The 15,023-nt window shown below is 38.2% G+C and overlaps 2 protein-coding genes across 3 annotated transcripts in view; one reads left to right on the top strand and one right to left on the bottom strand.

Annotated features, from left to right (window-relative positions):
* Positions 1-1,915: 1,915 nt before the first annotated feature.
* The window catches only part of LOC107509482 (zinc finger protein 709-like), a 42,997-nt gene continuing 29,889 nt past the window's right edge, over positions 1,916-15,023 (bottom strand). For both annotated transcript variants that reach the window (XM_036234323.1, XM_036234322.1), the window contains 3 exons: positions 5,734-5,860; positions 5,482-5,539; positions 1,916-5,074 (listed from right to left, as the gene is read on the bottom strand). In XM_036234323.1, the coding sequence (XP_036090216.1) occupies positions 3,334-5,074; positions 5,482-5,539; positions 5,734-5,860 (1,926 nt within the window). In that variant the 3' untranslated portion in view covers positions 1,916-3,333. The remainder of the gene's footprint in view (positions 5,075-5,481; positions 5,540-5,733; positions 5,861-15,023) is intronic.
* On the top strand, positions 9,912-10,552 carry LOC118612496 (protein max-like). The gene is given in 2 exon segments (XM_036234302.1): positions 9,912-10,204; positions 10,206-10,552. Coding segments are annotated over 2 exon segments (636 nt in total). The 3' UTR covers positions 10,549-10,552.

Below are 15,023 nucleotides of genomic sequence, written 5' to 3'. Positions count from 1 at the left end.
CTTCAGTGCCCACTAAAATGAAACCTCTCTTATATGTAAGTTACCATTATAAAAAAATGAATAAGATTGAATTCCTGTGCTCTATAAAAACTTGTACCTATTACTTTTGCTTCCCACTCTTTCACATATGCTAAAATATGCAAATAAAAACAAAACCTGTGAACAGCAAAATGGACTACAGGGTCAGTGTCAGGAGCCATTAAGAGACACTGAAGAAGTCACATAGCTGATAGCCATGAAGCACCTGCTGCTGCTGAGACTGCTTAAACAAAGGTTCTAGGAAGCAGGGTGTGGAGTTAAACATTACTGACCCTGGAGGGGAGGTTTGCTTCCTAAAGACATCTTCTTAAGATAGTGGAATGTTTTACAGCCCAGAAAAAAGGATGTTCGTATTCTGAGGGAAGGATATATAGGAACTTATGTAAATGTCAGCATTCCTATGGTAATGTACATTGTGCTTTGCCATTGTACTCTGTGCTTTGCTATCTACTCTGCTATTGTATCCAAAAACTTATATAAAGGCTGTGCTAAATAAACTCGGGGCTGCAGCATTGACTGTATGTCCTCCCGAAGCGCTTTCCTATCTTCTTTTTTCTTAGGCTTCACTCCACTCTTTCAGGCACTGATCGACTTTAGCAGGCTGGCTCTGGCAGGTCAGTGGATAATGGCCACAAAATACTTTTAGCCAGTCCTGTGATAAAAAGACATTGAAATTTTATCCTCTTTTTATACGAAATTGCTAATTTTAAACTAAATTGCTGAAAATTTTACCCTCTTTCTACTGCTCACCTCAGTTATTCATTGGATGATTGCTTTTAAATATCCATAGCATTTTGGTGTTTCCATTTTTAGTTTATTCTTTGAGTCGATTGACATCTATGCAAGCCAAACAGATATCAATCGACTCAAAGAATAAACTCAGGATGGGCCAGAACGGTGCAGATGAACATAGGTGTTTTCCTAAATGCGGAGGACTCCATGGTGTAATGGGGTGTACATTGTGTCACTCAGTGTGTACAGCAGCAAAATACTATATAAATGGCAAATACTATAATGTTTAACATTTTTAAGTGAAAATCCTCTCAAATGACACAAACACAAAATGACACAACAAATATCTGTAGCCCAAACCATGAGAAAGTTTCAAGTCCCAAATAACTATGTCCAATGTCATAAGTATATAGTCAATAAAAATGTTTAACAATTACAAAAATGAAGATAATGATATCTAGATCTTTATGTGGACTCTTTCCTGTTAATCACAGACATGCAGGACTTTCTATATTGTTGTGTATTTATTTCCTCACTCAAGCAGTTTCTAAAACAGTGTTTAGGATGTATGACGTGGTAGAAATTCAAGTAACTGATAATGACATTGTCACTCACTGAGATTCCCACCTTCATAGCAAAGATACATACACACACTAACCTATTAACTCGTTATTTTTTTACATTTCATCATAGCTTTTATTTACATCTTATAACAAAGCTTTACCATTTATTTATCTTTTCCCCAAAAAACATAAGCACCAGAGCTGTAAGAACTTGTTTTATGTATCTATGTCCAAATTCAACGGTGCCTTGATTATTTGTGCTAAATTTGTTGACTGTAAAGTGCATGGCAATGAGAGATTTTGCATCATTAGCTTAAAGAGTATATAGTTGCTGAGCAAGAAAGGTTTGATTGGACCAGTGGTCCTGTCTTTCTTCCTTGCTAGGCTTATGTTCTCTCATAATTAAACTATACTTAGAGGCCTCAGTGGAGTCATGAGGTATTAAAAATATTATTATATGTTAAACATATATGTAGTATATTGTCAATTTGTTTTTAACTGAGGTGCTTTATGGTAAACAGTGGCTAATACAGAATAGGAGATACATCAGTGTTTAGACAGTAAATAGAAAAGGCAAAAGCTGTTGCAGAGGACCAGGAGCTGGCTTTTACTCATTGTAAGACCAAGTCTCATCCTGCAGAAGAGACAAATGTCATACACCTCCTTCATCAAAGGCAGTCACTGACCATGATGTACCAAGACATTTACAAGGTATTTTGTGCCTATATCTCTAAAAACAGTAAAGGACATAGTTCTAAATCATAACAATGACCAAAAGTCTCCTCTTCACAATAATATCAATGACTGGAGCTTTTTACAAATTTAGGTTAGCTTCACTATATTGTTACCTTCTAGAAACCAATGACTATGATTACTGATGACAGAATGAAGTTTACCTCCTCACAGCATTCATTATAGAAAAGGGTCCTGCTTCCTTGAATAACAATTAAATCCTCTAACAGAAGTCAAAATCCTATAAAATGTCCTTTTGGATACCTCTTACTCTTATACCTCACAGTCCTTGATTATTTATGGTCATTCTTATTAGAATTTATTGCACCGCTGTAATAAGTGTGAACCTGTGGGTTACTGGCAAGAGAGCACTAAAAAAAAAAAACAAAAAACAAAAACAAAAAAAAAACATGATTTAAGTTTTTGGTATTAAAAACAAAGAAAAAATTAGTTTCAGGACAAAAATCATAACTATGAAAGATTAAAATAAACACAGTATTTTTGGGAGTTTACAGTTTTAAAAAGTTAATGAAACATTTTTGTTTTATTAAAAGCAACTACAGAAGTGTTAGTTTGATCCCAAAAAATGCACATAGTTTTACTAACATACAAGGGAAAACATTTGAGGGATTACATTCAGCCAAAAGTAATAGGAATTCACCTGAGGATCTAACAGTCTTCAAACTGTAAAGAGACAAATTTTTTTGAAAAGAATGAAAAATGTAGAGACAATATTATTAACTGACTTGATGAAAAGTCACTACCTATTAATGTTATTTAATCATTGAAAGACAACTTGCAGAATAATTTAGCCTCAGGATTTATTTCGAATGGTAGTTATAGCTGATGCTTGAACAGCACGAATTTGAAATGCATAGGTCCACTTTTATACAGAATTTAAAACGTGGACCTGTGCAGTTATTAAACTTGTACTGTACAAGAGTCAAATGTATTTTCAATCTTTGGCTTGGTATTCACTTATGCAGAGGGCTGGCTTAAGTTATACACAAATTTTTGACCACATGGGCAGTAGGCACCCCTGTGTTTTTCAAGGGTCTACTATAGTAATCCCATGTCAAACTACGCACTTAAGGGAAGAAACTTTGTAAATACAACTTATTTACAATTTTAACAATCCTTTAATCTTGAAAGTTTTCTAGAACATTAAATAAATTACATCAATCCTTCCCGTATTATTTACATTTTCTTTCTTTTCAGTGGGAGTTTTCACATGTAAGGATATGAGCCAATTGAAGTTTTTCTCACACTATTTACATTCAAGAGATTTAATCCAGTGAGTCCTTTCATGCCTTCGAAAGGAATAGGGATGACTGAAGGCTTTCCCACATTCTTCACACTTGTATGGTTTTTCCGCAGTGTGCACTCTCATCATGTGTATTCGAAAAATTTTGTTACAAATGAAGGCTTTTCCACATTCCTTACATTCATAGGGTTTTTCTCCAGTGTGAGTCCTTTCATGTCTTTGTAAGGAACTGTGATCTCTGTAGGCCTTACTGCATTGTTTACATTCATAGGGTTTCTCTCCAGTGTGGGTTCTTTCATGTCGCTGATACAAACTAAGGCAAGTGAATGCTTTCCCACATTCCTTACATTGATAAGGTGTATTTCCAGTATGCATTTTCATGTGTCTTTGGATGGTGGTGCGACAAATGAAGGCTTTACCACAATGTTTACATTCATAGGGTTTCTCTCCTGTGTGAGTCCTTTCATGTGTTTGTAAGGAACGATAATATCTAAAGGCTTTTCCACACTCCTTACATTCATAGGGTTTCTCTGAAGTGTGAGTTCTTTCATGTATTCGAAGATTACTAGAAGTATTAAATACTTTGCTACATTTTCCACATTCATAGGGTTTCTCTCCAGTGTGAGATTTTTTGTGTATTTTTAAGAAACTGTTACATCTGAATGCATTTCCACATTCCTTACATTCATAGGGTTTCTCTCCTGTGTGTATCCTTTCATGTATTTGTAAGGAACTATAATATCTCAAGGTTTTTCCACATTGCTTACATTCATAGGGTTTTTCTCCTGTGTGCGTCCTTTCATGGGTTTGTAAGGAACTATAAAATCTGAAAGCTTTTCCACATTCCTTACATTCATAGGGTTTCTCTGATGTGTGAATTCTTTCATGTTTTCGAAGACAACTGGGAGCACTGAATGCTTTATTACATTTTTTACACTCATAGGGTTTCTCTCCAGTGTGGGATCTTTCATGGATTTGTAAGGAACTGTAATATCTGAATGCTTTTCCACATTCCTTACATTCATAGGGTTTCTCTCCTGTGTGAGTCATTTCGTGTGGTTGTAAGGAACTGTATGATCTGAAGGCTTTTCCACATTCCTTACATTCATAGGGTTTCTCTTCAGTGTGAGTTCTTTCATGTATTTGAAGATGACTTGGATATCTGAATGCTTTACTACATTTTTTACATTCATAGGGCTTCTCTCCAGGATGATTTCTTTCATGTCTTTGAAAACTTTTATAATATCGGAAGGCTTTTCCACATTGTTTACATTGATAGGGCTGCACTCCACTGTGTGTTCTTTCACATATTTGAAGTGAAGTTGAAGAACTAAAGGTTTTCCCACATACCTTACATTTATAAGGAGCATCTACAGTATGTGTTATGTGTCTTTGAGGGCTTTTGAGCCACAGTAAACCTTTCCCACATTCCTCACATTTATACCATTTTTCTACATTGGAATTTCTTTCATGTTTTTCAAAACACTGCAGATAACTAAAGGCTTTTCCACATACATTGCATTTATATGGCTTCTCTCCATATTTCTGATACTCAGAGGGCTTGTGTCCAGTGTGACATCTGATGTCCCTATTATAAGACGAATGATGCATGAAGACTTTCTCACACACACTGTATTCCCGTGGTTTTACTCCAGAAAGAGTTTTTGTCTTCAGAATAAGGCTGAAGTTCTCTCCACACCGACTACCTTCTTTCCCTTCACAGAGTCTCTCTACCCTATGACTTCTGTAAAAAACAAAAAGTACATTATAAATGATTTCTTCATTAAAGATTTTATATTTATTAGTAGAATAATATTTGAAATACATTTTTATGATTTACAGCAAAGTATAGGTTTTCTGTCTCATCCAAACTGTTGGAAATTGAATATACTGAATGCTCTGAAAGACAATTTTAGCCTTGTTATTATCAAAACAACAACATCATATGTAGGTTTCATTAATGCTATTTCCATGTAAATTATTTTGCAAACACTGAGTATCTATATCATATATAAGAAAGTAATTTGGTGAAAATTTTCTGTGATGTAATTAATTGGAAGTAGAGGTAGTTTTGGCTGATTCTTTTTAAAATTTTGTAGCATAATAGGTTTCTCACCTGAGACACTACTTTCCATTTTGAGTGTTACTCACCTACATATTATCTCCTGGTTTTTGTACTGATCATCGTCATGATCTTCCCATTTTTTACCTAAAATGTAGACAAAGAAATGATTCCAAAGTATTCGAAACTGTAGAAAAATTATTAGATTCTATGATGAGCTGTGACCATGTCTAGTTTATTTACCAATGTACTTTTTTTCCACATTAACATCAGAACAATGTGTAAGGGTAAGAAACACTTGTTCTTTAATAAAACAAGTGAAGGTAATTTGTCATCCTTACCTACTGAGGCCAGGTTTCTGAAGGTTTCCTGCATCACATCTCTATACAATTTCTTCTGTGAAGGATCCAGTAAAGACCACTCCTCCAGACTGAAGTTCACAGACACATCCTCAAAGGTCACTGAGTCCTAAAACACCACAAATATGTGTATAGTAAAACTGACAAGACTGACTGTACTGGACATCTATACTCCATTTATAGGAAGGTTATATATAACTTTCTCATTTCCAAACATTTAGCATATGACCGGATCATCAGAAACTTACACTCTGTCCACAATTACATCCTCATAAATTTAACATCATAATGAACACATAGAAATTACTTATATGTTTTTACCATGATCACACTATATTTTATGTAATTCCTCTAAGGAAGGGGTTCACAGCATGTTGGGAATAGACAGAAATGCTATATAAATTAAACAAATATGATCAATTCCATGTGAAAAAAAGTGTTTTTCATCTTCTTCCTTGTTACTCACCTTTTACAGTACTCCATAAGATAGAGGGTCAAATCTGCACGAGGTTACAGTGAATACATACTAAATACTAGACACTATTTGTTCTATTACCATCACCAAACATGAAAGTCCAGAAGGCCTATGACAATGTCAGTTTTAGCAAGGTCCAGCTGGCCATTTCATCCTAAAGTTCTCCAAACCATTAAAAAGTCATCAGATGCAGCTGGCTGAATGACAAGATTCTTATAGACAAGCACTGCTTTTTCTTTCTGGAATATTTATTATAGACTCACTTCATTCTTACTCTATCTGTCCAATATGATGGGCTAGAAAGTTGCCATCAGGCACTAGTTATCTATGGGGATATTTTCTGAGATATGTATTGTTAGGCAATTTCATTGTTCATTGTAAGAACACGTAGAATGTACTTTAATAAAACTAGATGGTATAGCTTACCATACACATAGGCTATATTATATACCTATTTCTTCTAGGCTACAAACCTGTACAGCATGTTGCTGTACTGAATACAATAGTATTTGTGTAAATAAAAGTCTCCAAGTTGATGGAGACTCAGATATGGCAGCCACCTGTGTCTGCACCTGGGTGGTGTAGGGCTCAACAAAGCATTTGTGGCCTCCGCCAGCACTCCTATGGGAAAAAGCTGCCCTCTCCAGCCATTGTCCTAAAGCCAGACAACTCAGTTTCCATATGTCCCTGGAGCCTTTTGAGCTGTTGCCCCAGAGCTGGAACTCAGAGCGAGTTGGTTAGCAGGACCACTTTCAAGGATGTGAATCCATAAAATCTAGTGATAGCCAACTACCCTTCCCCCATTATAGAAGCTACTGAACTTTTGAATTAGAAGACTCTAGGACATCCTGATCACTTTTCGTATTTGAAGATGGGGAAACTGAGACCAAGATGATGAGTCTATAAGCCAAGGACACTAAGGATTATTGGCAGCCACCAAAGCCAGGAGGGAGGTATGCAACAGATTCTCCCTCAAACTTCCAAGAGGAACCATCCCTGCCAACATCTTGACTTTGGACCTCTGGACTCCAGAATTGTGAGAGAATAAACTTCTGTTGTTTAAAACAACAACAACGACAACAACAGTGACTTCCCTTCACAACAACAACAACAGTGACTTCCCTTCTTTCATTTCCAAGCTCCCTTGTTGAGTAAAGAAGCATGATAGCTCAACCTCTGAGCATAAGAATCCCTCAGCTGATTAATGACACCACACACTGCCAATAAGGTACGAAAATGTTTATTACTTCCATAACTGATGTCCCAGGAGGGTAAGCAGGCCTCTCACAAAGGGATGAAACAGCTTAAGAAAGCAAAGAAAAGTGCATGGATTTGTTAGATTAGGGTAAGAGTTTACACGCAAGGGTAGGAGCATGTGAAGATTCAATCTCTTGCTAACACAAAGGAGAGAGCACTAAGGCTTTCTTATGACCTGTACAGATGTGGGGCATAGGGCAAAGAGGAAGGATGAGACTTTAAAGGTGTCAGCAGTCAATCATCAAAACTAAAGTCAAGGGTTTCTAACGCCTGGTCTGGAATTTAAGTAACTTTGAAGCTGTCATTTCCAACACTAAAATAAAAAAAGCAAAAAACCTGAAATGAACTTCCCTTTTTAGATACATCACATAATTTACGTCACAGGGTGACTTGGTGTCTCCAAAATTTGGAAAGAGTAAATAGACATGATATTTTGAAACGTGCCACCCAATATCCTGTTCTTAACATAGTCTATACTCAAAAAATATATCTCAGTCAAATCTAATGCAAAGACAAAAAAAAAAAAAAAAGATATAACAATATCCATGAGCCCTACGACAACCTTCTTTAAACAGAAAACTTAAATACACATCATGGAATACCTGAAGGAAAAGAAAGAAAAGGAACAGGAGAAATCAGTGAAGTAACAGCCACTCAGGTTTTCCTAAAATTATTGACAGGCGGCACACCAAAGATCCAGGAAGCTCAGAGAACACTAAAATGAAACTAACAAAAATGTACAACTAAGTATCTCATATTCAATGTAGACGAAAATCAAAGACAAAAATAACATATTGAAAGAAGCCAGAGGGGAAAACAACTTAGTTATAGAGAAACAAAGATTAGAATTAAATCAAAGTTTCTGTCATAAATCATGCAATCAAGAGAACAGCACAGTACAATATTCCAGGTTTTAAAAGAAAAGCACCAGTCTCCTATAATGCTGTGTCAAGCAAAATTGTCCTTTAAAAAAAAAAAAGGAAAGTAGGGCTTTCTTAGACAAAATTGAGGTTATCTGTCACAAGTATACCTACTTTGAAAGAAATGTCCAAAAATCAGAAAAAAATGTAAATGATGAAGGTGGCAGATTAGAAAAGGAATAAAGGTAAAATATCTTTTGTTTCTTATCAAATTAATATAACAGATGACACTTCGTTCACAATAATATAACCAATGATGTATTTGGCAATTATATGCTTATAAATAAGTAAAATAAGTAACAGCATTGTCATAAGGGACACACACAAGAGAGAACTAGGAAGTGTGTTATAAGCTACTTGCACAATCAGTAAAATGGTATAGTGTTACTTGACAGAGGAGATGACTTAATTGTAAATGTATATTGAAAACTCAATAGCAAACACCAAAAAAGTTTAAAAAATATGTGTAATTGATTGCTAACAGTAGAAAGTAAAAGAATCAGGGAAACTGCTCAATTAAAGCCAAATAAGGCAGAAAAAAGGTGGAAAGCAAAAAAAGGAAATAAACAAAGGCAACAAATAGAAACATATAAAAGTATTGGTAGATATTAGTCCAACAGAAAACATTCTGGGACATAAAACACACTTTAACAAATTAAAAAGAACAGAAATCATACAGAATATTTTCTCACATCACACAGGCATTAACCTAAAAATCAGTAACAGAAAGATAGTTGGAAAACCCCCAAATATGTGGACATTCAACAACACTTCTAAATAATCTATGAAATCTATGAAGTCTCAAGATAAATTTTTAAAAATTTTGAACTACATGAAATAAAAATAAAACTTATCAAATGTTGTGGGCTGCAAACAGTAATGCCCAAAGGAAAATTTGTACCATCGAACAAATACACTTAAAAAAAAATCTGAAATCATTAATGCAGGCATCCAACTTAAGAAAAAATAAAAAGCCATTTAAGCCCAAAATAAGCAAAATAATGGAAATAAAAATTAGAAATCAAGGTAATTATAGGAAATCAATGAAGAAAATTAAAACAAAAAGTTGGTTCTTTGACAAGATCAAATTGGTAAACAACTAGTCAACATAACTAAAAAGAAACCAAGACAAAAAACAGCGCAAGGCCATCAGGTGTGACTCCAGGACTTATGAGAGGTGGTCAGTGAAGGCTTATAATAAAGGAGTCTCTGAGGACACTACCAGGTGTGCCTGCTGTGTGGTGATTTAAACAGCCTAGGGACTTCTATGGTAGGTGGGCCCATTCAAAGTGGGGCAGTTTGCAAGAAACAGCATAAATATGTTCAAGTAAAATTTGTAAACAAGGAATATGTTATCTCCCAAACGCTCAAAGAATCCAGTGTTGTGGGTGCTAAGAGAGCCTATAGCTATTTCTTCATGGCGTCAGGAAGGCTGTGGCCTTTATTAAAATAATTTCTAAGAAAGAACCAAGGGGAGTGAGGAGGTCTTTCTCGTCCGTGTTGTCTGCATGTGTGTGTGTGGCGGGGGGTGGGCTCAACTTGTTGTCGCTGACTTCCGCTCTCCCCGCCATCCTTCCCCGCTGCCGCCGCAGTGGCCGATCGCTGGGTTGCAGGAAATGAGCAAGAACGATGACATCGAGGATGACATCGAGGTGGCTGGCGACGCTAACAAATGGGCTCATCATAATGCACTGGAACGAAAACGTAGGGACCACATCGAAGACAGCTTTCACAGTTTGCGGGACTCGATCCCATCACTCCAAGGAGAGAAGGCATCCCGGGCCCAAATCGTAGACAGAGCCAGAGTACACCCACTACACACGAAGGAAAAGCCGTACACGCCAGCAAGACATTAACACTATCAAGCAGCAGAGGCTCTTCCAGAGCAGCAAGTCTGTGCACGCCGAAGGCAAGGTTGAGCACCCACCTGCAGACCGACTACTCTCCTCCGGCCTCAGCCTCTACGCCAGCGCCCAGGGCAGCGCCCTCCTCGCCTTCAGTGGGGGCTCGGGCTCCACTCGGGGTCGCAGCCCAACCAGTCCCAAGGCAGGGAGAAGCTCCAGATGGCAGCTAAGCTCCATGGGGCAGGCCAGCGGTAAAACCTGTCTCCTCCGTGGTCTCATCCTCCTTTCAGTGGATCCGTAGAACTCTTAGAACCATTTAAGAGACTATCTTTTTTCCTGTTTCTTTTTTTTTGTTTTGTTTTTACGTAGAAGCTCTCAGAAAATAGCTCTCATTCTCCTTCCCCATTCCCCCCCCCTTTTTTTTTTTTTTTGACATTTCTTTTCAGGGGTTCCCTGTCCCCACCAGGAATTTTTAAACCAAAACATCCCAACTTGGCAGCTTCTTGGGTGGAAGACAAGACAGCCGGGACCTCTGAGCACATGGTGTCCTGAGCACCCACAGCTCCTTCAGCCCTGTGGGGCACAGGCCCAGAGTACTCCTGTCCCTCCAGGCCTCTTCTCCTCTGCCACCCTCACCTGTGTGATAGATTTTGTGAATCTGTGGGCTGCTCTTCTTTAAGAAGAGGACGGGTTTACGAAGTAATCATAATTACCCCCTCTTCCTAAAAAGCTATTTATTGCTCCTATTGAAAAGGCCAGACACCCTGAAGAAGTTTGTGGTATGAAAGAAAGTGGGGACCAATTTACAGAGCAGTCTTTGGCCTGTTTCACTCCTATTTCTCTTAGCCAGCCTTAGAGAAAGCCGCGTGACACTCGTGTGGTACGTGTGGGGGACAGCAGCTGTGAAATGGTAGCCACCAGAGGGTGCTACGGGGTGGGACAAGGAGGGAGGATGGGCTGGGGTAGAGGTTTCATATTGAGAGCCAGTGATAATATTTTGATATTTATTTCCTACTAGAAATTGAATCGAGTTATTTATCCTTATTTCTGATGTCAATATTCCAAAGCGACGGATTCATAAAGTAATGATCAAATCTTTCTTTCCATGTGTACTTCTAAGAAATAGAGCCAACTGACTGTGTGTAACTTACCAGGTATTAAACCCAGACTCAGTGCAGCCCCTTCCCTACCCTCACCCTACTCCCTTCCCGGATGTCCTAGAACCCATCTCTATTGTATGATTCAGCCCTGGTTCTGGCTGCAGTCAGCAGATCCCAGTGAAGGGTTTTGTGTGTCTACGCCTCATTTTTTGTCTTTTTTCCTACACTATTCCCAGCATTTGCTGATTTCTAATGTATATACTCTGTAGTTTCAGTCTGTTTGATTCCAACCCAAAGAAATAGAAAGTATGTTGTACGTACTGCCAAAGAATTGTCTTCTTGCAAGACCTATAAGACTATAAGTAAAATCTTATTTTATCCTTAAAAAAAAAAAAAAAAAAATGAAGGAACCAAGGCATCGGGGCCTCACGTTTTGAGCAACGGCCCACCCACATTTTGTGAGGCCCTATTTTCAATATATGTATGTCCTAGATATCAAATGAATGTCCACAATGAAGAATTTCATGAACGTAATGTCTGTCATACCTGTTCTCCAGGAGTGAGGTAAAGAGGTAAATATAGTTTAGATCATGCCCAAAGAGAATGTGTGTGGTGTTAATGGTGCTGATTTCCCCTGAGGGGAACCAGGTAAAGGTGTAGCCTGTCCTTTCAGAAGTGAGGGACCCGTCTGCAGCTAAGATGCTGTTGATATAGGCACCAATCAGACCAGACTTCACTAAATCCATGATAGCAGGATGTGTATCAGTTGCTGAATAGATACAGTCAGCAATTTCCATAATATTAGGGGCTGGATACAGGAATATTTTTGGTGTGACCATCGCCTGAAGGTTGCGGTAATCCACTGTGAGGTGTCAAGACCCACCCTGATGTTAAGGGGAGCTCAGCCCCAGTCACACCTTCACTCCAAACACACAGGCTCCAACCAAGTCTGCGAACCAAAAACACAGTAAGGAGGGCCCCACTCCCATACTCCTGCTCCCAGAGCACAAGGAATTATCAAAACTGTCAACTTGAGTCCTCAGTATACAGACCCCAGGCTCCGTGGGTCCACAACACAGCAGGGGACAGCACAGCCCACAGGAGGGCTCCCCAGCAAATAGCAGCTCAGTGTGGGGGCCTGCAGGTCCTCATAAGCGCTAGGAGGAAAGGGAGGGGGAGGCTTCGGTTTTCAGTAAACAAACATAAAAAATCTGGAGCCTGTCGCTTATAACAAGAACAAACATGGGTAACAAAAACCTATTTGTACTGGCTTGTTTTTATAAGAAACTTTAACAAGATGATCTAGACGTGATTACAACTATTGTTTTAAGGGTGGCTAAACTTAGAGAAGTTTAAGTTGGATCCCTATCTTAGGAATTTAATTAACCTTCCAATGCATTATTTACTTAAAATAAGAAAATTTTATACATACCATATTACCTATGCTTAACCATTATTTTAAATTAACTTTTACTCTTTAAAATTAATTTAATTTTAACTTTTCTATACAGGACACCACTCCAAGATTTAATCCTTTAAACACTAAAAATGTATAAAACTGCAGACCATCAAAAATTTCCAAATCCCTTTCTGATAAAAAGGACAAGATGTATTATAATAGTCTGTTCTTCCACTGTATTTCACATCGGGGATATTTTCAGGAATAACAGCATACTTTAATGAATTAGGGGTTTGCAATTAAGCTCTGAAATGAACTAGAAAACTTAAAGATCTCCATAAGTTTTGAGTTGTTTTCCTCACATCAATGAAAATAAACATTCAACTGCTTTTTCCTCACGTCCATTAAAACAGGGATTCATTTGCATTAGGAATAGTGTAGACTTTTAAATGTCAAAGTTCTCTAGAGTCTACGGCCATGCCACTCTGAACAAGCACAATCCTGTCTGATCTCTGAAGCTAAGCAGTTAGACCTGGTTAGTACTTGGATGGGAGACCACCTAGGAAGACCAGGTGTGGTAGGTTTAGAAAATAAAAAATAAAGGATTGTAAGCTGACAAGATCCTTGCAATCTGTGAGGTCAACCAAGGGTTGCCTCGCCTAAAAAATAATAAAAAATTAAAATAATAAAAGATAAATTAACTTGAAAAGAAAGTTCCCTAGAGACATGGACATACAAAATCTGACCTTGAAAAATGAAAAATTCAGCTGGGAACTTAAAAATACCCATCTTGCATGTTCAGATTCTCTTCCATAATAAAACCAAAATCCTGTCTGATTCCACAATTATCTTGCCATACTCACATGGTATCTCTCAATCAACGAACATATTAAAGACCAAGTGCTAATGAAAACTAGATTCAAAGAGCTGCAACATTCAAGGGATATCGAAATCCGATGAAAAGAAACACCAATATTGGAATCAAGACAGATAAGCAGCCTGTTCAGAAGGAGACCCACATTCAGAAAGGTAACCACATTTCCAAACTTGGGGTCTAGACACCCCCAGTTGAGACAGAACCCCTGGAGTAGATCAGTCCCTGGGGAAGAAGGGGAGGGACACTTGAGCAGCCCCAGGAATGGACTCTGGGAGCCCAACAAGGCCTTCCTGTGAGCGTGGAAGCGCTCCCTCCCCCAGGCTTCCATTCGCACAGTGAGGAAACTCAGTCTGATTTGGCTTAAGTTCTGACCCCAAATGAGATCCGCAATTCATAAACCTTTTGGAGACGGAACGCCTGATCTTCACAGACTTTCTTAATGTGCATAAATTATACTTGGAAAGCAAAACCAACATAAAATCTAAAATGTCTAGGCCTAAATAGCAACCACAACCTCGGAAAGGGCATCCGCCCCACAGCCACCCAGCCCTGTCCCCATTTCCAGAGCTGTAGCTTTTCTCATAAATCTACTTGAACCATTCTACTCTATGAGGCTAAACCCTGGAATTGTATTTTAAAGCACCCCAAATAAAACAAACCTCAGAAACTTACTACATGTGCTCAGAAAGAAACAGTGAAAGAATGCTATAGAAATGAAATGTAATACTGTAATATTTTATTTTTTTCTTAAATTCACCTCTTTCACACCTGTTTGGAACTACTCTTTCAAGTTCTGCTGATTAAACACATGTTGCCACTATTAAAAACTGAGACTTAAATAAATCAATACATTTTTTTCAATTGACAAAGCCATGGAGGGCAGTGCTGACAGGAGAGTGTAACAGCCAGGAAAGTTTTTTAAAAGGACCCTCCACGCAAGAACTTCTGGGCCCGATGGTTATCCTCGGCTTTCCTTTCCCATAAAATTGCCACAAATTAAATCTTTTAAAAAGAGTATTCCATTATTCTGTTTTAAAAAATAAAAATAAAATAAAGAAAATACTGGGTATCTTTGAAATGCACCCCAGAGGACAAATAGTTCATAATGATGCTGTGACTGGGAGAGAGGAAGTTGGCTTTGGGAATTCGAGGACGGATGTGGAGATTTAGGGACTTATTGCCACTCCTAGGAAAAGCCTATCTGGGGAGAACAGGGTCCTAAATTTGAGACCCTGCTTCCCAAACATTTGGAAAACTCGAGATAAAAATGGGTACCCCTGAGGAGAAAGGAGGGGCTGGGAACCCCACCTCATACCATGCGAGAACCCCACAGACAGAGTCACAACTTCCCCCCGATGACCCTCCCACTGGTCACCACACCATGTGGGGAGACTCGGGGC

Source organism: Rousettus aegyptiacus, unplaced genomic scaffold (assembly GCF_014176215.1).
Source record: "Rousettus aegyptiacus isolate mRouAeg1 unplaced genomic scaffold, mRouAeg1.p scaffold_m13_p_16, whole genome shotgun sequence".
Taxonomy (NCBI): domain Eukaryota; kingdom Metazoa; phylum Chordata; class Mammalia; order Chiroptera; family Pteropodidae; genus Rousettus; species Rousettus aegyptiacus.
The sequence above is the reverse complement of the archived record's forward strand: the minus strand, read 5'-3'. Positions and strand labels throughout refer to the sequence as shown.